This window comes from Stegodyphus dumicola, chromosome 1, assembly GCF_044657685.1.
Source record: "Stegodyphus dumicola isolate Sdum_Otavi_A_Nest chromosome 1, ASM4465768v1".
Lineage (NCBI taxonomy): Eukaryota > Metazoa > Arthropoda > Arachnida > Araneae > Eresidae > Stegodyphus > Stegodyphus dumicola.
The window spans coordinates 61,559,643-61,583,350 of NC_140768.1; the positions used below are offsets into that span (position 1 = coordinate 61,559,643).

At 32.8% G+C, this 23,708-nt stretch overlaps 1 protein-coding gene across 1 annotated transcript in view; it reads right to left on the reverse strand.

Moving 5' to 3' along the window:
- LOC118191029 (SAM and SH3 domain-containing protein 1-like) overlaps window positions 1-23,708 on the reverse strand; it is an 810,623-nt gene that overhangs the window by 254,780 nt on the left and 532,135 nt on the right. Inside the window, exon 4 of the mRNA XM_085815408.1 lies at window positions 15,501-15,650. Coding sequence (XP_085671534.1) covers window positions 15,501-15,650 — 150 coding nt within the window. The remainder of the gene's footprint in view (window positions 1-15,500; window positions 15,651-23,708) is intronic.

The following is a 23,708-nucleotide window of genomic DNA, read 5'->3' on the forward strand; positions in this document are numbered from 1 at the left end:
GAAATTTCTAGTATTGGCAAAACAAAATTTTGAAATGATGTTTAAAATGATAATTGCATACGATGATTTTAAAATTCTGACAGTTCCTGGTATGTAAAAAATATTCAGTTGTTTAAGCAGATTTCTTGCATTAGAATCAAGTGACTCAATTATTAGAATAACTCTTAATAACTAAGGCATGATAACGTGTTTCTTGCATTTAATTCAGAAGCATAAATTTTGGGAGCTCGTGAGGTGTAATTAAATCAAATAAGGTTATTAGAACAATAAAAATTACGGCATACGACCCAGTATCGTATAGAAAGTCTGCTATCTTCATTAATTTCTAATTTATATCTTTTATAATTGGTGCAGCTATTTTATCCTATATGAAAGAATGGAAATATATCTGATGATATATCTGTATAGTATAATGTGCAATTATATGAAGTCCATGCATTTATGCCGCTAGTCAATCTAGCGGAAGATTATGTACGGCACCAACATATTATTAGGTTAGAATGTTGCTATGTTCAACATGATAATTGGATAACAATGGAATTCTGAGATTAGAATAGGAATAATGATAATTATTAACGCTCCCAATACTTACAGGAAATAAATTTAATATTCAAATTTAAAACCAATGCAATTAAAACATGTACAATCCTATTTGCAAATTCAATGCAAATTTGCCGTTCGAATTACTTAAATGTTACAGATAATTTATGACGTGTTAGAAATTAGTCTAGAGCATGAATGTTAATATTTAACTCCTGATTAATTTTGAACGGAGTTAAAACGGGGAAAGCTAGTTCTGAAGATCCAAACCTAGTAAATTTGGAATCTAAACTTTAGATAAATAGGTATAATAAAATGGAATACTTCAGATATAACTTCAGATAAATAGGTAAAATAAATTTGGAATCTAAACTTTAGTTAAATAGAATAAAATAATTATTATATTATATAAAAGATAAACAGGCCCTAGATTCAAGAAAGGAATTACATTTTCAGCCTTTCTGTCATACCGATAAAACAAATGTAACATTCATACGCATTAAATTTAAATCATTTTTGGAAAAACATATGCTTATTAGGATATTTTTTTCCATGCTTTTTCAATATTCGTGTCATTTTTTAGATGATTTAAAACTAATAACATTTTAGAGTTATTTAGATAATTTGTTCGAAACTTGTTTTATTCATAAAATCAATCTGAAATTACGTAGCGAATTATGTTTATTACAATGATCAGATTAAGTAATTGTAGAAAATAAAAGAAATAGATTAGAGTACTATTATTCTTGAATAACAGTTCAGATTTCATAAGCTATTCTTGGAAAATAGAAACTGTAGTTTATGTTAAACTGCTGTTTATTTTTTCATTCATAAACCATCCTTCTATTCGATACATGTATTTAATAGTATATATATTAGCACAAGCAAAGCGGGGTGTAAAATTCTTTTTTTCAATGAATTCCCTTTTAACCGGGATTTAAGGGCTGCATGAATTAAAGCAAAATCAGCGAAACGTGTTTGCAACAAACTGATGATTATTTCTTCCATGTTTCATGTTTCAGAAAAATTAAGCTTTTGCTTTATATCGTAATTCAACCAATTATTGTCCAATTGAATTTTGCTGCTTGATTATTCCTTACATATTCTCCACTAATTTAGAAGATGAAGAATTAGTAAACATAACTAAGATATAAGTTAACTTCAGGTAAAAGATTAATGGTATCCTTTTGCAAGTTTATTAGATTTTCCATTTGCGAATAGGAAGGCAACAGTAATATGTCTGTTCCGTCTCAAATGAGAAGTGAGACAAGTTAGATGCTATTCGATTCTGGCTGCGCATCGTGGTTCAGACGTTCTGCCAAAATGAATAACGACTTCTTTATCGCAACAGGATTTTCTTTGACACGACGAAGATGGAGTGGAGGTTTCTTATCCAAGAAGGGTATAAGATACTGATCAATATATCGCTCTTTTAGCTATCCAAGCAACAAATAAGTTAGGAGGACTTCCTCTTGACGTCATTTCCGCGGACCCTTTTTGAGAACCTTCGACTAGAGAAAAAGGTAAATGATTAGTTAGCATTTTAATGATCAATATAAAGCTGGCATTTGCTGATTCAATCGTTTTCCAGCAGCATCACCTCCAAAGCTTTATTACCTCGATATTAATTATCTGTAAAATTCTTGAGGTACTAGGAGAACAATGCCATCAAGAGATGCTTTCATTATTCATCTGCAATGCATTTTCGGTTAAGCAATGTTAATTTATCTTCGATTAAATTTCTAACTAAATGTTTCATTTTTATCTTGTCTTATTGTTATTAATACATTTAGACGGGAATTTATTTTGAAACTGTTTTAATTTCATCTCCGGGATGATTGTGAGGTGGGCTGACAATCTTGTCGATCAGAGTTATCCATCTTTCTCCATCTCTTTTGTTATTAGTATATTATTTTACTATTTCCAGTACAATGGTAGATCGTAACATTATTCGCTAAAAAATATCTCAATGTGTAGTCAGTTTTGCGAAGGAAATTTCCATCGTATTTAACTAACGTATGCGAGTTTAAATAAAGAGTGAATTGCTTTATATCAAATTTTGCTTCAATTTACTCAATAATTAAGTAACTGAGTAAACAAACAAAGTTGCTATTCTTTCTGCATTCAAGGATCTCTGACAGTGGTTTCTATAATCCAATGATGTATTCGGTCTTTGCAATATGAAAGCTGCAGATAAAGGATACAGATGTTCATTAGGAAATATCCGAGCGTTGTAAAAAAGGATTAAATAAAACTGCTAATTTAATTAATGTCTCGCATCTAATATCGGTGTAAAACAATGCAGTTCTGAGATGTTAGTTTTGAGATATATAACCATCAGGAATATTTGAGATATATAACCATCAGTGCGTTTGAATTGGACACTTAGTTATGTAAACTGGACTTAAAATCAATGGAGGTCTGTTCTGTTCACTGATAAATATAACTTTGCTTTACAGAAGGATTCTCGAAGTGCGTACGTATGAGAAGCAAACACGTATTAACTTCTATCTAAAAGAAGAGAAAGGGATAGCTATACAAAAGATAATTTTTTTGTATGCGGAGAAGTATTTTTGGGTAGATTTACAGACCTGGATGTGCGACCATATGGAAGTCCAAATTCTCATAGGTACATAGATGACATACTGGATACTATTGTTCATCCATATGCTACCACAAACGCGATACTTTCAATTTGCAAGCAGATAATGTACAACCCCACACAGCTCGCCTCGTGCACCAAACTACTGAAGAAGAAACTATAGTCCAAATGGAGCGGTCAGCACACTCTCTCGACCTTACTCCCATTAAGAATGTATGGGACGCTTTCTAGAGACGTATTACCGACCTCCGACCCTCTCCTAAACTCTACATGAGCTTAGAACTGCTGTACGTCATCAACGGTCATTGTTACCCATGCAATTCGTTGGCAGCATCAGACGCAGTATGAGACATGGTTGTCAGTCCTGTATTGCTGTTCGGAGTGATCATAGTCGCTATTAAGAAATTTTTTTCTCATTTCATTTGTATGTCTGAATTCAGTAAATCTTATTTTCATGTTGATATCACAAAATGAAAATATTCTGTATACTTTTTTTGTGTGTTTTTAAGTTAAAAGTGATATAATAAATATTATCACCAAGATTCATCAAGTTTTCTTGCATACCTTTTGAGTCATCATTAGTTTTTAATTTTTTATTTATCTTTCAGAAACCAGTATATTTGAAAAAATTAAAGTTAAGCTAAATAAGTAAAAAAAATGTAAAATAAAGTTTGCATTACAATCAGTGTAGACATACATCTTTTTTTCTATCTTTATACGTATAATAAAACAGTTAAAATTTAAATACATATTCCATTGGAACAGCAAACAAAGAATAATAAAACCGTAGATGGTGATTAAAATATAACTACTGCAAGAAACTAAATGAATGAAATACAAAGCATTTTTTTAAATAAAAGGTCAAAGGATAATAAAAAAAAACATAAATACACAAAACACTATATTTCTCATACCATCTTCATCAGAACGTTGTTGTGCAGATGATTATATTGTCACTATGACATGGTCTTTTACACTGCATAGTACGATGGCTGTCAAGAGGGAATGCTTTGAAGAGGCATTTGAAACTGAGAGAATAAGTTTTAATGTTTTCAAACCAACAATTGCAAAAAGAATACAGTTTAAGCCCCACGCCTGATAAAATTTTTGTTCCTATCAAGAAACTTCTGTAAGATTGCAGACAAATCTGAAAGAATGTTTCCTACGAATAATAGCTCTTTCATAATTAATATAGAATCAGAGAAGGAACTATTGGATTCAGATATTGAATCCATAACTGAACTTTCTTACGATACAGAGCTTATAAAGGAAGTTTCGACAAAATATCATCGATAGATATTTGGCCATCATGTCGTCAAGAGTATCTATTTTTATCCTAAAAGGCAATTAAGTTTCAGATGATCTTATTACAATTTACAAATGTGAAACAGCCTTCTCGACACTTGTTTTTCTAAAACATGAACACGGAAACCGATTAGGTATCGAATTATTTTTAAGAACAAAGTTGTTAGCTTTTTCTGTACGCCTTAAAGTTCTAATTAACGACAAAAAGCAACGCAGTTTCCATTAAAAATTTTCTATCATATATTTGTACGTATTTTTGCGACTTTCACAATAAAGAAAAATATTTAAACATTACAATTTGTTTAATAACTAAAAGAGCATAAACACGAAGAATTATACTTCAAAACTAATGTAAAATTGACTTTACAGACAGTTAATATAATTGTACTTTAAATAATTTACATATTAAGTAAATAAATTATACTTCTATCAATTTAATTTACTTGGTTAATTTTTGTAGTTTCTGTTCTAATTAATTAAAAAAATCACTTATCTATTTACTGAATCACGAAGGAAGAATACTAAAACATCCGGGTCACGAAAAAAACCATTTTGGGAAACCCTCGTCTGAAGAAAAGCGATATGAAAATTTCACTCGAAGATGTATACTTTAAATAAAGTGAAGAAATGAGTTCCTTAATTTAAATATTTTAAACAGAAGTATTATTGATTGATAATTTCATGTTTTCATCTATATGTATGAGAAAAACAGTTGTTAATCGTCCAATTAAAAAGTATTATATTCTAATCTTGAAATCCATCTTAGGGGAGCAAATGGAGTTTCCTCCCCTGGAGCAGAACTATTTTTCGAAGTGTTTACTGACAAAAGTGTAAACATTGCTCTAGCCTATATCCCTGCTCGAATGTCGTAAACAAAAAAGTAAATTATTAGATATGCTAAAGAAACAGGACGGGTTTCGAAGGCTTAAATATAGAACCTTATTCTTTGGCTGTAGTAGTGCAAATGAATGTTGCTGCTTTAGCACCATCAATAATCGTTATTCGGCTTCGTATTTTAACTCAGGACTGCAAATATTTTGTTAAGTAATATTTGCTTTCTTTTATGCACTTTGTACTCACGTTTAAAAAGTAAGTTATAGCAATCGGGAAAGAATAATAAAAGTCCAGTCTTGTTAAATTACTCTTCTCTTCACCTTATTTCTCTGAATTGGTTTTATTTAATTTATAAAATTAAAACATTTGAAGTCTATTAGAAACATTAAATTTTGTTCTCTAGTTAAGATATGAATATAGATGCCTTTTAATTTCCCATAGGGGGATTTATACTTGGATCTGCTTTTAATAAGAAAACTGCATTTAAATTTATAGCAGTAAGTTATATGGGGCTCTCTATCCTTGCAAAAAGATCCTTTAATAAGAAACTGGATTTAAATTTATTGTAATAAATTATATACAGCTCTCTGTGCTTAAAAGGCTATGCTTTTTTGGTTCATTTTGCAAACTATTGGTACACATTTAGGTTTTGAGTGGATAAAATAAACTTCTAAGGGTTTGCTTATTATATTAGTGGCTAAAATTATTAATAGTTATATCTGTTTCGCATTTATAATTTATTACAAATCAGCGAAGAAAATATCTCACGTACAATAATTAAGAACAAGAGTAAGCATTGAGAATTTTCAATGCTTAACGGAATAGAAATTTCAGCGATGTTCCGTTGCTGTTATTATAACTTATCTCACTCGATTGACAGTAACATCAGAGCAAGCCCACGAAATTCATCGTGGCAAATTGAGTCTGATGTTGGCAAAAGCCGTGAACATCATACATGTGACAGTATGATTTTGAATCACTTCCGCCCCCAGTTTTGAATGAGAGCACACTGGGTGGAGGACGAGTCCAAAGATCTTCCACACCTCTTTCCCTAAGATCAATCTCTCGAGAGGACTTTTGGCTTGCCGCTTATTTAGACCGTTTCCATACCGCACAGACACTGTACATTTACAAGCATCCATGCGCTCTCCGGAATTTGAACCTGGGTCTTTCGGTACGGCAGTCTGCGTCTTTAACCACTATCCCGGTTGGGCACAACTTCAGTGAAGGGAATGGGATAGGTTGGTTGTCTTTAAATCTGAATGACGGTTTATAGAATAAAATAAATGTTTAAAATAAAGTCAATAGCACTAAAGGATTTTATTAGCACATTTTCTTTATACAGGCGACTTTTACACCTGACTAATTATCTGATACCATTGCAGTATTTGAGGACTAATCCAATGTATAAAATTTTAATCACACTAGATTTGACTTAGATCACTTATACGTTTAGTCACAAATTGCTTGAATTCAGATTATGCGCAGATTCTGTTCTAAATCTGAGCAAGCCACAGTGTTGCATATTTTTAAATAAATATGGGTAAATCGTTTAAACCTCATTTGCTTGCATAGTTAACGCAAAATTGTTCTTCTTAGTTAAGTTGTTTTCACACGTGTTCTTTTCTCATGCTAGAAAGAAAAGGGATATTTGATATCGGATTTTGAACCAATAAAAGAATTTAGTAATTTAGAGAATTCTGACGAATCGTAACGCTCGTTTCTGAAAGAATCGATTTAGTAAATTCTGCGTAAGCGTAATAATCGTAATGGGAGAAATATCTGCACCTGTGTAAAGATAAATATTCTATAATTTGGATGAAGGCAAGCAAAGACTTCGAAAAGTATTTTCTCCATTCCCATCTGAAATTTCCCTTTTAATTAATTATTTAAAATTTAATGAGAAAAGGTATTCGTGACAGCTCCAATAACTAATTGTTATTAAAATTTGATATATTTTATTCATTAAGGAAACTTCGTATGCTAATTAATGCGAAACGTATTTTTTTCGCGCCTTTTATAATTATAAAAGCGAATCATTCATAAGGTGCTAGTTAAAATTCTTGGTTTTTGTCAGCGATATTTAATTCAGTAATTATAAAATACAATATTATTATTCTTATAACAATTTCTGTGCATTTATTTATTCACTTTTTCATTAATAGTAAATTTATATTCAGAAGCGGAAGGGTGGGTAAGACCTATGAAGGGTATTAATTCGAGCCTGCCGAAATTATAGCGAACGGGCTGAATCAGGACGTTTTCATGGTTTCCTCACGCGTAATATGGTCACAAACCAATTTCCTTTAACAAGTCCCCCCGTGATGGCATACACGCTCGTTTATTTTGCTATAATCGAGCAATCAAGGAAACAAGCATAAAATGAAGCATTGTGAAGCTGCAATAACCTTTATTAATCAACATTTAAAATGTATTAATTTTTTAAAACATTTTTTTTTGATTAAATTAGCTGTGATGCTCAGCTTCCTTCGAATTTTATAGTGCTTGTACCAGAAAAACAATAATGAAAAATTTTTAAATTCTACTAACAAAACTTGGCATGTTCCATTAGTCCAAAAGGGCGTTAGCTCAAATTGGTTATTAGGTTAGGTTAGGTTATTTAATAACAAAATGCCACGAGCCTCGAGGGCTATCCGCCTAAGGAAAAGGATGCTTTCGTGGAGGACGTTCTAAGGGAACTGGCTCGTATACCCGTTACACATGGGGAAAACCACGAAAACACCCATGCAGCCAGCCCGTGCGCGGGATTCGGGCCTCGGACCGAACTACCAGAGTTTTACCGCTCGGCCGCTGGTGGGCTCAAATTGGTTATTAGAATAGAAACGGGATTTTGCGCTGAATGACTATAAATGGCTGCATCACTTTTCACATTGTGGCTACGAAATATCATGGCTGTGCGTTATTTTTAAAGAAATTAAATAATAAAGCATGTATGTATGTTATGCTCCTTGCATTGTGAAGAATCGACGGTACCTAAAAAGAGGCATCAAATTTTGAATAGCCTTTAGTTCTCCACATGAACATATATACCCGGAAATCCGAATTTTGAATTTCGAATTTTGTATTTGATAAAACTTTAATAAAATTTTTATTAAAAAATTCAGTGACTTGAAAGCGAACAGTAGGAAAACTGTACTGCAACAACACACAGGTCTATATCCTTAGAGAACTTCATCTTCCAATGGGAGCGAACAGTCGTGTCCAACGCGAAAGCCGGTGAAAGGGATAGAGAATAAAGTCGCTAAGGACAACTCAGTTTGGCGAGTTTTCCTTTACTCATCTTGCAAGCATAAAAAGGTAGCATTGCCTCAGAAATGCAGAGAGAGTAGCACGCATTGCGCGTTGGGAAAGCTGTTGTCTTTCTCTTTCTGTAATAATCCGTAATGTTACTTTTTGATTAACGAAGGATAACCAAGGAAGCCTCTAATGTTGTATTTTTAAATAAATCTAAGAAAAGACAATCGGTCTTACGTTTTCATTACGGGAGCTAGACGACGGTACAGTATGGGATAAAAAATTATCTCAAAAGATTTTGTGATTTCGTTGTTCAATCGAATTTTATGTAGCTTAAATGCAAAGAACATGATATTTAATAAATAGAGTACAAATACGTTTTTTATATGTTAATGCGTACGAAATGCTAATAATAAAAAGACCGAAAAATTTTGCAAACCATCTTACTAAGAAAATTTAAAAAAGACTGAAAATATCAGAAACATGTATGACAACACTTAACACTGCATATGTAATTCTTAACACTGCATGTACACTGCACTGTAATATTAACACTGCAACTTATTACTATGCAGTAATAAGTTGCTATGCTGCTTCTAAAATTTTTGTAATATTGCTCTTGAATTGCATATGGCATGAGTGCAAAAAAAAATACGCTTAAATTATTACCATTGAAATCTGAAACACTTCAGACCTTTTTGGGTTGTTTTGTTTTTGCAACACGTTATTACTTTTATATTAAAATAAAATCAAGCAAAAATCAAACTTCGGTCATGATTCGGTCAGCAAGATAGTTAGCCTAAACATTGGTCATAAGATCAGTTTTGAAACCCCAATAAAAAGTAGACGTTTGCGATTGTAGTAAATTTAAGGAGTGAAAATATGTTTTTAAATTTAAGGAATGTGAAATTCCCTTGAATAACAAGCAAGAGAAGAAAACTCCCCCCCCCGCTTCCCTAGTTTTACTAACAATAGCTCCCTCTATTTTAATTAAAATCTGTCATAAATTCTTAAGGCATTTTTTTCTGTTATAAATTCTTAACATTCGCTTTTTGCAATATCATTTGGACCCATACACGGGTAAGTAGCAACTACTCATAATTTTAAATAATAATTTATGCGATATCCTAATTCAGAAACTTCAGATATTTAAATCAAAAGATGACACATAAATATAATTCTACTTACTGGCTTTCGAATTAGCCTTCAAGAGTAAATTTCTCTGCGTTTTTCGGATTTTTTTGGAAATAAAAGCGAAAGAGAAATATTAACAAGGAATTTGATTCCCCCATACCATTTTATGTAATAAGTAATTCAAAAATTCTATCGGACTCTCATTCGTTATTAAATATATATTGTTTAATATTAAACATAGCGCATAGCTTAAATTTCTTCTATGTTGAACACTTATTAAATGTATTGTTATTAAATGTAATTCCATATATACCGCGAGCATATGTTTGACGTAAAGGTAGTGATATAATTTCAGAGAAAGTTGCAAGCAATTTCTCTCGCTGTACTTTTCCGCTATGAATAATGCGCTAAATTTATTCTCTAGCTTATAGCTTATTGTGAAAGTTTAATGACATATTGAAACTAGAATGAAATCGAAGTTAAATTCTCTGAAACTTATTCTGCTATATGCAGATTTAAATCTAAAATTATGATATTAATAAACTACTGCCACTACTGCAAAAACTCAAAGAAAAAAAAAATTGAGATATTTTAATGTAGTTTTTTTCTCTATCAAAGAACAGCACTTTAAGTTTTCTTATATATATTAATGCATGTTTTTGCATTCCATTCTCTAATACTACAAGTTAGCTACTTTCCCTGTTTGATTCTGAGTTTCTGTAGACTGTCTATTTTTATCTTTAAAAGAAACAAAGACAAGCATAAATTCTTTATCTGCGAGGAGCACAACATTCGCTGTGTTTCCTCCAAGAGCTAGGTAAATTTTAAAAGGTATCAGCTGAAATGAGTAGCCAATAATGTATGGATGACGGAATGAGATGAAGAATTGTCAATCGATTGCAGGCAGTCCAATCATAAGATAATCAGGTTGCTACAGAGCTCAATGTAAAGCACAGTATCGTCAGCAATTTCTGGAAACAGTTTCAGAACACTGGATCCATACTGAGAAGATATGAGCAAGATCAACCAACATTCACAATGACTAATGAGGATCGTTATTCGGCACTTTCAGAGCTGCGACACGGCACCGCTACTACTCCACAGCTCTCACGTGAGCTGTACGCTACCACTGGAAACCGAGTTTCATGGTTTACAGCTGCCCAATGTCTTCATGAGATAGAGCTATGTACCAGAAGACCCACTGTCTTCGACCCGCTCACGCAGCACACAAGAAAGCGCGTGTTAACATGGTGCAGACAACATGCGCTTTGAAGCAAATTTCAGTGGAGCACCGTGTGTTTTGCAGAAGAGTCAAGATTCAGCCTGGGCATTGATTCTTAGTGTACCAGTATCTGAAGAGAGCCTGGCCACAATAGCATCCCTCCTCATCGGGGAAAAAGATTATTACGGTAGTGGAGGTGTAATGATTTGGGCAGACTTTATGTTGGACGGCGGCACACCCCTGCATGGGTTTGACAAAGGCTTCCTGGCTGCTATGAGACACAGAAGTCAGAACTTAGAGCTCTTTGTTGGACTTTTTAGAGGCTAAGTTGAACCTGGGTTCTTGTGAATGGACCGGCAAATCTCATTCACCTTAAGTCTCAGCTGGTCGAGAATTACCTGGAAAGTGAGGGTATTCTTCGCATGGATTGGCCAGTCTAATCTTAACCCTATAGAGTCTGTTTGGGAAGGCGGTTTCATCTCGTCATCCTCTTCTGAGAACCATCCCGGCGTTGAAAACTGCTTTGTTGCACAAGTGAACTCGACTGCCGCAGGGACTGCGCTCTTGCCTCATGTCCAGTACTCCGTCACGCTGCGTGCCTTGGTTGCCTGTCAGAGGGGACCATACCCCATATTAGACTCATTTTCTGTTCGATATCACAAAAGAGACTTTGGACATCCCTGCACTAGGAGCTTTACTGATGATCATACGTACAAAAATGACTTTTGAATGGCAAATCTTTTTCTCTGTTATAGATGTATGATATCCATAGAATATCAATGTGATATATCCATAGCAAATTTCATTCTAATCTATCCATTTGGTTTTCCTAAGTTCGACATAATATACAAGTTCTTTTAATTTTGCACACGAATGTTTTTAGATGTGAATCATGCAATAAAAGGAGCGAATATCAAACATTTCTAGCTATATGACAAAATTTTGAAAATTCTTTACGGTTTTGTAAAGTACTCATTTTTATATTGCAATATGAAATACGCTTTGAAATTCTGACGAATATGTAATATCGCTGAACACTGCCAGGCTAATGGACCGATTTAACCGCAATGTATGTATTTCTTAACAATTTACATTTTATTTTTAAGTAACATACTTAAATGATATAATTTATAATAAATCATATATAGGTGAGTTATAATACATTTAATAAATAATTTTAACGAACATTTGTAGGGTTTTAATGCCTAAAGGATGTTTTGAACGCCACTTATCGTCACGAAACGATCACTTGCATGCCTTTAAAATGAGGTTTAGTAGTTTTGTATTTGCATTATTAGTTTTATAAATTCCATGCCTCAAAGAAATGCCACTAAAATTGACTGGTTGTAAAGAACGGAGACTTTTAAAACGTTCTTAACAACTTCATCATCTAACATTTAATGAAATCCCTCATCTAATATCTATTAGTAATTTTAAAAAAGTTAATGATTCATAAAATCGTTTTGCAAGGATACAGTTTTTAAAAAAGCATTATTTTACTTATTCATTTTCTTTTTTATCCTCAAATGCATTCAATTTCGTCAATAATGTTTAAAAGGTATTCCACGAGATGGGAATAACAAAACTGCCTTTGAAATCCTCTAAGTAATATTCGACATTTCCTTAACATATGAGAAGGAAACTGGTATATTTAAAATTCAATAAGGATTGCTGGATGCATTTAAAAGAGCATCAAGTACCAAATTTGAAAAAGAGAATTTTCAAAGGAAGATACACTTGAGGTAAATCCTAAATTTTTTATAGCGAAATAAGCATAATTTTTTTTCAATAATGTTTAAAAGTACTATTCAGTTACCATGACTGTAAAACTCTCTAGCGAACTGAGATATCGTAATAACGCAAATTAAACTAAAACTTCGTAACTAAAGAACATTATAAAGTAAAACAACTATTTATAAAAATTTTAAATAAAAAATTACAATATTTGCGATTCAGTTGAAAGAAAAATAGTAAAAGAGGGAAATATTCGTTTTTTATGAGTATACTTTTGTTTCTTTCTTTAAAACTAATTTTCTTATTTAATTTTTTAAAAAGCTTTTGTTAATGCGCTTTTGATTTAAGTGGGTTGGATATCATATTTCAAGTACAGTGCTACTATCAGGTTGTCCGGAAAATAATGCATGTTTTTGCAATTGTTTACCTTTTCTGTACATTTTGAACAACAAAAATACTTTGAATTACATTGGTTTATATATCATTTTGCAGCTCTATTTTCGTTCTATATTTCTATAATAATCATTTTGTTCCAAAATTATTTAAAAAAATTACTAGGTGTTTTTGCTCAGATGTCGAAACAGGATTTTCGGCAAATTTACTTTTATGAGTACAAGCTAGGCCACAGCGCAAAACAAACGGCTCGAAATGTCAACAAAGTATGGGGCGAGAAAAGTGTTAATGAATCTACGGTTCAACGGTGGTACCAACAGTTTCGTGGTGGAGAATTTGACTTGGAAGATAAAAAGCGAAAGCGTAGTGCACGCTCTTCAGCTGTTGATGACGATGATTTGAAGACTTTAGTTGAGACAAACCCGTGCACAACTGTTCGAAAGCTTGCGGAGAAACTTGGCGTAAGCATAACAACGATTTCTGATAACTGGATTCTCTCTAACTACTGACGTCATTCGACTCAGTGGTTGGACCGCGGTCAGACACCACAACACTTTCCGAAGCCAAATTTGCATCAAAGGAAAATTATGGTGACTGTTTGGTAGTCTGCATCGAATAAATCTGGGCGAAACGATTACGGCAGATAAGTACTGTCAGCAAATCAACGAAATGCATCAAAAATTGCAACGCATGTGCTCGGCATTGGTCAACAGAAAGTGGCCAGTTCTTCTTCTCCATGACGATGCTCGGCCGCACGTCGTGCAACTGACCCTACAGAAATTGAACGAATTGGGATACGATACTCTTCCTCTTCCCCCACATTCACCTGACCACTCGCCACTTATTTAAACCTATTTAAACATCTGGATAACATTCTACAGAAGAAATGCTTCAGAAACCAAGACGAGATCAAAAACGTCTTTGACAACTTAATCGGGTCCAGAACTCCAGAGTTTTATTCTGCGGGCATAAATAAACTTATATCTCGTTGGCAAAAATACATTGATACGGCTGATGCTTATTTTGATTAGTATTATTAGAGGAAAGGGAAAAAGTCTGCAAATTTGAAATAACTGAATTTTTAATCTTTCATCTGAATGAGTATACACACATACACATACAAAACTGAATAAGAGTTGTTGAATCAGTACTTGATTTTTTAGCGCAGTCTCAACTAAAGAGGAGTTAATTAAAATGATGATAATAAATTCTGTGCTTACAATATAGCATCTTTTATACAAAATATTCGAATAACACGTTTTTTGTCCATAAAACTATTCGTTTTCCAAAAAATGCAAATGATTTAATCTTGCAAATATTTCATAGAATTTAATTTGTAACCACAGTTAATAATATTCCTGCAAATTTAAATGATTTTTAATTTAAATAAAGTTAGTTTGCATGTACCATTGAAATAATTAATTATTCGTTAAGATTGATACAAAAGTGGCACTTCAGTTCAGGCATTACGTGATATTAAATGAATAGCGTCAACTGCACTTCAGGAGCTAAGGGCATTTTTTTAACCTAATTTAGGAAAAGGTCTCTGAGTTGTATTTTGCTTTTTAAAAGATTTGCGTGCGCATTAAACTTTAAGCTATATATCATTATTTTTTACACATTTAAATTTGACTGTTTTATAACTACCAGTTATTTAGTTGTTTGATTATTTTGCACACACTTCGCATGGAATTTTTTGTAGCATACGTAATAAGAATTATTTTATTTGGAACCTTCAACAATATTTACAGAGAAATGCTTTCGTATCATTGAGAAGTTACGAATATTATTATACTTATGGTGTTATGATATAAATGAAATTGTTTTGTTCTTTACTTTTAGTATGTCTAAAATGTGTACAATATAATATTTAATATAAATATCTTGTTTTATGTTTTGAATTTATTTTAAATATTTTAATTTTTCGAAATATGTGAGGTGACGTATTAATAAAACATAAATACTTTTTAAGTGAATGCACACTAAAATAAAACTTTCAGTTTTTTCTATATTTAAATATTAGTTATAATTTTAAGTAGATCGCATTACTAGTACGTATGCAATATTTTATTTGTATTCATTTTATATATTCTTCGTATAGGACAGCCTTACATTAAAATCTTGCGGAATAGTCAACGAAATATTTCAGAATAACTTGAAAATATAAGAAATATCTGGGAACCGATGTGAGATTTTGTATCATTTTTCTCAGCTCTCACCACAACTCTCCGATGCACCTCTGTAATACTTTATGAAGACATACCATATTCGGAGCTTGACTGTCACGTAGGACACGGATTTCTGCATTCCCCCCATACTCCTCCAACCCCTCTCAGAGTCCATCGGAAAAGAATCTGACTACAGATCCAAAATTGGATCAGTAGAAAGTGGTGAGGCAAAAGAAAAATTCGCAAACATCTTTCGCCTCCCTCGCACACATACACTCACACATCCCTGGACAAAAGTCAGCAAAATACTCACCATCGATTTCTGTTCTTTCGGCCTGGGAGAGACTCTTGGACAGTCCAGACTTCGGGCCATGCCTAGGGGATGTTTTGGCGCTGCTCAGGTGTCGGAAGAACTTCCCGATGCCAGGTTTTTTCTTGCCCTGGGTTTCCTGGTTGCCTTTCTCTGTGAGAAGAAAAAGAAGATAACCATTGTAGTAAACATTTTCAAAAAGCGCTTTTCATCAAAGGTGTACTAATCTGTCCTGGCGCTGATATTTTTATGAGTTTAATGGTTTATTTTCAGGAAGTATATAAATGGGATTATCTGCAATTAATATTTGATCGCATTACCTATTAATTTTGAAATAAAAATGATTTTAATAACTTCGCGGGAAAAGTTAAATAAATTAAATCTACTTCATTTAGGCATATACATTTTAGGGGATATAGAATAGAAAATATTCCATTTTCAGTGCTGTGTAATGCGTAAATTCATTTCTAACTGCTAGCATTAGTGTCACTGGACACTCGTATATATTTTAGTTCTCTCGGCTTATCTGGTTGGCTGTCATGAATATTTTTTTTTTATTTTTCGTACACGTAATGCATTCGGAAGCATTCCTGGTCAGACAGGGCCTGAATATCTGTCGTAAATTTTAAATATAATATTCCCGCAATTTATGCGGTCAATCGGTCAGTTGGGTTTTTCAGCTCTCCAAGTTGGTCTTCAAATCAACTCTGCTAAAAAGGTTTGTAAAACATTGTATATATATCTTGCATTCTACAAATTCCTGTATTTCCAAATACTTTAAATGATATCTGTGTTACTATGATTATACAACGCTTAATACAGCTCTAGGAAGAAATAATGTAGTGACTATTATGATATATTATTTAGAGAAAAGTGACAATAGTTGTAGGATACTCATATATATGTTCAACAGCAGTGCAGCTGTCATAAGTCTAATGCAGCAGAAAATGCTTTTCATTCAGACAAGTACTGATGTGACAGAAAGCGACGTTCTAAGAAATGTAAAATATATAATAAAAATTCTAGAGACCTCTGTCACATTTCAAAACCTTTGACGCAGTTTACCAACAACACATCTTTAGTAATGTAATAATTTAATTCCGTGTATAGATACGTAAACAGTAGAACAGCAGTGTTATGTGATAGCTCAAAAGATATATCTCGCTTTGCGCAAAACAAATCTAATTATTGATATGTATCAATCAGATGAAATAAATGTTTCGTATAGGTATTCCATTGCATTAATACTGTAGTTTACAAATAGATTAAAGACAAAGTTATTTGTCAATTTGGCGCAATTAAAGCTTTTGAACAGTGTGTAATTAGAATCACAGTATTACGGCAAGGCACTGAAACTAGAGTGACAATTTTCTTCTACAGGTTTTGACTCGAAAGTTTTACTTGAGTTATAATTAAATAGAGATTCTTAAGTCTCAGTTGCCAACTGGTGATGCCCGTTATATTAAAAATTCTAACAAAATATGAAAGTTTAAATGTTAGAATATCATGTATTTCAGTGGCATGCAGAAAAATAGGTGCACTTATAGTTTTGCGTCAGCTTATGCGAGAGATCAAAGGTTCACACAATTCTTTGCAAATAGTAAATGTATTTTAGGAATTCCCGCTGTTTTAGAATGCAGACAATCAATAAAAATACAAAAGCTCAGATTTTTTTCTAGTGATAGTACCTGCGAATGCGTCAAAGTGATTTTTTTCAAACGAAAAATGCATAAAAAATAAAATACTTTGATATATTCCGAACGTAGAATAACCTTTTGCACACTTTCTAGTACATTTTCTAGTAAATATTTATGAGAATAGTTTACAGATAATGAATTCGTTTCAATCCTAATTCGAGTAAAATTTTTATTTTAAAAGAAAGTCGGCAAGAGTTGTGAGGATATTAAAGATTCATCAAGAGTGAAGTGGGGAAAATATACTGTTAGGCAATTTTAAATCGTAATATAATATATCATTAACATGTTTGCCACAAAAATTATAAAAATTTTAAATAAAAAAATTTACAAATATTTCTCTTTTTTTTTTCTAAGTAATATATTCAGTTACCATATTATAAACTTAAAACTTAAATCTTTTCAGTCATTAAATAAAATTAAAACCCAACTCAAGTAGGATTTAGTCTATAAGGGTCAAATTAATCAATTTAAATTACATAGTTTCAAGACCCCAGGTCGTGAAAAGATAGGTGGTTGTCATCTGGTAGAATATTTGTGCTATGAGTACAGAGGAAGTCTGAGGTTCGATCTTCATCCGGGTCTTGTTTTTCGCTATGGCACCCAAAGTAAATGATAACCTTGCGCGTTTTTACACCTCCCTATAGTGGTACGTCTATACGTACGCCTAAATATAACCCTTGGAAGGCATTTTTAGACTATAATGCCTCTGTAATCTAATCACTTTGGTTACCTAGTCATAGCTGTGCCATATGATGTAACAATAGTGTTTGTTTGGTTGTTTGGAGGATGGTAAAGCTTACAAAAACTATCAGTTTAAGGTCAGTAATGCCTTCGTGGAAGACGTTCTAAGGGAGAACCGGCAGGTATTCACATGGTGACAGAACAGCAGGAAAGAAAGGAGTGACAGTGTTATGCAATTTTGCTATCAGATGTAGGATCAATACCAACAGTTCTAGAATAAAAGCCAACTTGGACAACAAAAGGAACAAAAATAGAGGATGCAACGGAAAAACATACAAATAAGATAACACAAACAAAATACAGTATCAATGAATAAACGAAATATATACAGCTCTTTAGAAAGCTATACAATGCATAAAAGCAGACAAAATACGCTAAGTGATAAAGATGTGGCACAGAAGAATGTGCACTGCATAAATACGAATGGAAATGTCTTCTTCCATTATGTCATAATTAAGAATTTGTGAGAAGTGAATGGAAAATGGATTACTGTCTAAAAGCGGTAAAATGCATTACTGTAATTAATCATAAAAACCCCACTGAAGGGAAAAGAGTAAATGAATAGGATAAATTTCTGAGACATGCTCATTCTTGATAAGTTCACAAATTAGTCCCTTAAGCAAGATGCAGTCAAATTCGGTTGTGTTTACACTTGGCGTTACATAATAAATCCTATATTGAAATAGTGGAAAGTACAGCGTACACACATCTGACCAAATTAAGGAGAAATTATCCAGATTCTTATTACTGATTCGATATTATCTAAGGCTTATTAACCGTCTTAGGTTGTTCAATCAAAAAATTACTTGATTACTAAAATGGTTGCCTATCAAACTGAACCCTTGTGTTTTATAAAGTGGCCAAAACTATATTCCCAATGGAAATATATTGAAATTTTAAAAATATTTACGTATCTTTTACATTTATTAATAAAAAAGCGTAAAATATTGTTTTATAATAATATATTCGATTTCGTATACATTCGCAACATAACCAGTTGTATTTAATACATCTAAGGTAAACTTTAATATCAGTGCAGTGGTTTAACACACTCTCGATAAGCAGCTTCCTCATTTCTTTGCTTTACTCAAAAACGGGATATATTTAAATAAAGTATGTTTCTTTATTTTTCACATGGCGTCTAAAATGTGAGGAACATTACGGTTCAGAATTTAACTATTTGCAAGGCTGTATTATTGAAACTGTAAAATTTGGGCAAGTGTAGAACGATATTTGTTGATTTCACAAATAAAATAATCAATAAAATTAAAATAATAGGGAGTAGAAAATCAAAAAGATCTTCGTCAGAATGTGCGGTCTACGTCATATGTGTTAATTAACCCAGTTGATTATCTTATACTATTAAATAAAAACCGTACCATACTGATGCCCCTGAAAATTATTGCATTAAAATTGATTACATTCCTTCTATAGGTTGTCGAACTGCTAAAGCTTTGGAAATTTACATAAATGCGCGACGGTATTGGATTATGTCATTTAATTTAGCCCAAACCTACAAAACTTTAGGTTCAGCTGCATACCAGTTTTGATCCAAGGGATCTCTTTCGAGATGCAGTTTTAGTTTTATAGTTAACATGAACTCCTCGAGATGATTTTCAGTTCAACAGATTTTAAGCTTTCTCTCCTACCACATGGCTACTATAGCCACAAACGTCCGTATCTTACTCGGACCTAATTGCATGGGAACCGTCGTTTGGGTTAACTACCATGCCCGCTGGGACAGCTAAATGAAATTGTCCTGTTTCATGTTTATTAGAACTTTGACCTGAATGGCCGTTTTCGATTTTCTTTTATAACATGAATAGAAAGTGCCTATCTGAGACATAAAGTTTGGCGCAATTAGCACCAGAGATTTGTTACCGTTAATTAACCTAATAAATCTGTTTTCAAAAGAAGATGTTATATTTAAAAACAGACAATACGGACAGTAACGTCTATACGATCTGTATACGATGCGGTTTATAATCTGCATTTAACTGATTCCAGACAAGAAAGACTCACGTTTTAAGAAGCAGAACTAAAATTAATGTGGTAAATTCATTGTCACTGGGAAACTCTTATTCTATTTATAGATAATAGCAACCATAACTGTCTAACCCCGCAAGAATGCATCGTCGGAATGCAGCAAGTGCAGAACATAGGACTTCAGTAATAGCAATAATTGCATAAAATGTCAACCAGTTTAAAAACAGAAAAATAATTAGCAATAAACTTTTATGTTGCTTTCAGTTTTGATGTAACTAAATCCAGATTTGTCAGAAAATGAAGGAAGATGTCTGTGATTCAGTCGCCGAAGCAGTGGTAATAGATCGAGTTGCATTTTAAATATTAAACTCGAAGAACCGAGATATAGCTCAGAATGTGTTTCTGTATGTCTGGGATGATTATGTTACAACTCTCACTGCTTTAGCAAACTCTCAGTGCAAAATGAGATGACCGTTCTAAAAGTGTGGCCATATTTTCAGTGGAAATTCTATTAACATAAAGATTTTATTCACCATTTATACTGCAGTTTGCATTATTACTTTCCTTCCGCAAGTTATTTTGATCACAAAAAATTATAACCACCGTTTAACTGATGATTCTCTGTATCTTGCACGGTAATCTAACAGAATAACAGCGACAGATACAAAAATGAAATCCATTAACAATGTTGAGATAATCTGAGGTGTAAAATCATACTTTTTCCTGTTTCCACTGAGCAAAACTATCTAACGATTTATTGGCAACTTTTCTTTGAAACATAAATTTCGATTTGTTCTATAAAATAAGCTGAATTTTTTATTATGTGTTTTGTTTAATTTTCTGGTAAATAATATGAGAAATAAGCTCTACAATCTTAATCTGTAAAATACCATGGCATACATATGAAGACAATATTTCACTTCTATATGAGGATAGGTATTTCGAATTTAATTTCTTACCTTAATTTTTGTATGAAAGTTCTATTTTTAGCAATGCTCGTAGGGTCTCAGGAGTAAATTTGTACAATATTCATACCATCCTGAATAAGTTGAAGAAAACTATATTCTTATTTTTAAGTCCTCACAGCACAATAACTATTGTGCCTATAGCGCAGGGCCTCATAGTATCCGAGAATGTTAAAGCGATCAGGCAAAATGTATTAACTACGGTGACACAAACCAGTGATACGGAGCAAAGTACGATTTCATGCATCCTGCCTACTACAACGAATGTCCAGCAGAGAGAGCGAGATGTCCGCAGTCAGTAAAAATACTAACATTTCCAAACGTCAGATCTCTTGTTCCAGCGAGAACAGAAGTCAGTAAAAATACTAATATCAATGTTACTCAACGGCATCGTTCTCAGGCAATTAACTGACTACAAATAAATTTACAGACAGCAAAAGCTGCAACTGTGCATGCAAATAGCTCACGCCCCAGAACAAGGGATATGTTTTATATTTATTCAAGTGCCATATACAGTAAGACCCCGCTTAACGCGGGGGATACGTTCCATCGAAGTAGAGCGTAATGCGAAACAGCGCTAAGCGAGGCTATCTTAACATGTAAATAATGGGGTTAGGGGAAGACGGATAAAAAATGGTTAGGCATTAAATTTAATAATGTTTTTTTTAATAAAAATAAAATCAAAAATTTATTTCTTACAAAAATAAAAACAATATAAACACATATACTTTTAAAAACAAATAAAATTCTCAGTCTATTCTGGGTTTCCAATTTTCTGCCTTTTTGTCAAGAAGGCATTATGATAGATTGGCTTAATGGCATATTGCGTTCAATTTTGTCGTCAATCCATATAGACAGTCGTTTTCCCATTTCCTCTATAATGTTATTTCTAGAACGGGTAATTCTAGTTGCAGAGCTTGACGTAGTTGCAGTTGCCGATGACAGTATTTTTTCTTTATTCTTAAGAATTGTCCTTATTGTTGAAGTTGCCAAAATCAATACAGCACTAATTTGAGATTGACGTTCACCATAATCTAATCTTCTAATCACTTGCATTTGAGTTTCCAGTGAAATGCTTTTTCTGGTTGCTTTCTTTTCTTGTTTTTTATTATCACCCATGATAAAAACTAAAGATCATAATATTTGTTACTGTATTAATCGTTATAGTATTATACAAATTTAAACTTACAATAATGTCAACAAATGTTTCAAATGATAAAAATGCGTCCACAAAGCAAGAAACACAACTACACTGTTTCGGATATGTTATTTGGAAACCTAGCGCTGCGCACAATTGCGGAGAATCCCCGGGTTGAAATAAAAGAGCGCTAAACCGAAACAGCGCTAAACGAAACAGCGTTAAGCGGGGTCTTACTGTATGCGGAATGGCAAAGCCATAGACTTCCCACTTAAATGGAATGTCTTTCAAAAGGAAAACAAAGATTGCCCTTCTCGAGCCATCTTAATTTGCACCAACTCAGACTGGTCACCTAATATCATCTCATTGGAAAGAGACCGTATGCCTGTCCTATTTGAAATACATAATCTGACGACTATTCTCAGCTCAGTATACTACCCGTCCACATCAGAAATAAATGAGCTACAATATTCATAGACAATTTGCTAAAGCAGTGCAAGTAGCTAATATCCTATTACAGGTGACTTTAACGTCCGTAATATAAATTGGGGATATGATAACACAGGCCCCAAGGGTCATAACCTTGAAGACTTTAACAAACTTAATTCTAATTCAAATAAATTAATTCTAATTAATACAGAAGATGCTCTTCCAAAGTTTAATAATATGTATGCACAAGGTTGGGCAGACCTTACGTTGGCTACATCACCCGCAGCCACACTTATACAAGATTGGATTGTGGTCGAAGAAACTAGCTTATTGGACCATAATTATGTCAACCTACAAAATCGATAGAATTATCACTACGACTTTTATCAAAAGCTTGCCAGGAAGCAAGGTTAGATCATTTACAAGAATAATGAATTTACGACTTTCCAGATTCCACAGACGTCTAAATAATATAAGATCTACAACAGACATAGAGCATTTTATGGATAATGTTATGACTTCTCTATATGAAGGATGTGAGGAAAACCCTCCCTGTACGAACTAATAAACAAATTAAGAAGTTGCATTGGTGGAAAAGTGAGCTACGCATACAACAGAGAAAGTGCCGGGAGCTGAGAAGACGGTTGAAACAAGAAATAACGAATAACATTGAGTCTCTACTCTCATTAATTTTCATAAAGAACGGGCTTATACAAATGGAAGGTTATCAAAGCAAAAAATAAATTCATGGGAAAACTTTTGTACTGATAACACCGTTACATATGGTATTCACCACAAGATTGAAATGGATAAGCTCTACAAAACTTCGCATTATTTTAAATCGGCGACTTGTGTGATGGCGTCCTGTGCCCCTGTGCCCAAGATGGTATGGGGAAGGGTAAATTTATTAATTTATTTAATAATTTAAGAAGATTCAAAATATCCTTTAATAATGAAAGATTAATGCCCTTTAATTTTAATTTATTGGAAAATGTCTTGTACTATGTATTCGGACATTGATAACGTTGAACGCATTGAAATACAAAAATACAGACATAAAACTCACTGAGTAAGTTTACAAAGCCTTTAATATTTATTATTTAGGCTGTAACAAAAGTCGAAAACTTAACCAGCTGCTCGAACTCAGTCAATAGTATCTAAAACTTATTTCAGATAACAACAACTGTTACATCTTAAACACTATATTTACGCTTAGTTCAAATATTTAATTTCAAATTTTCATTCAGAAAATTAG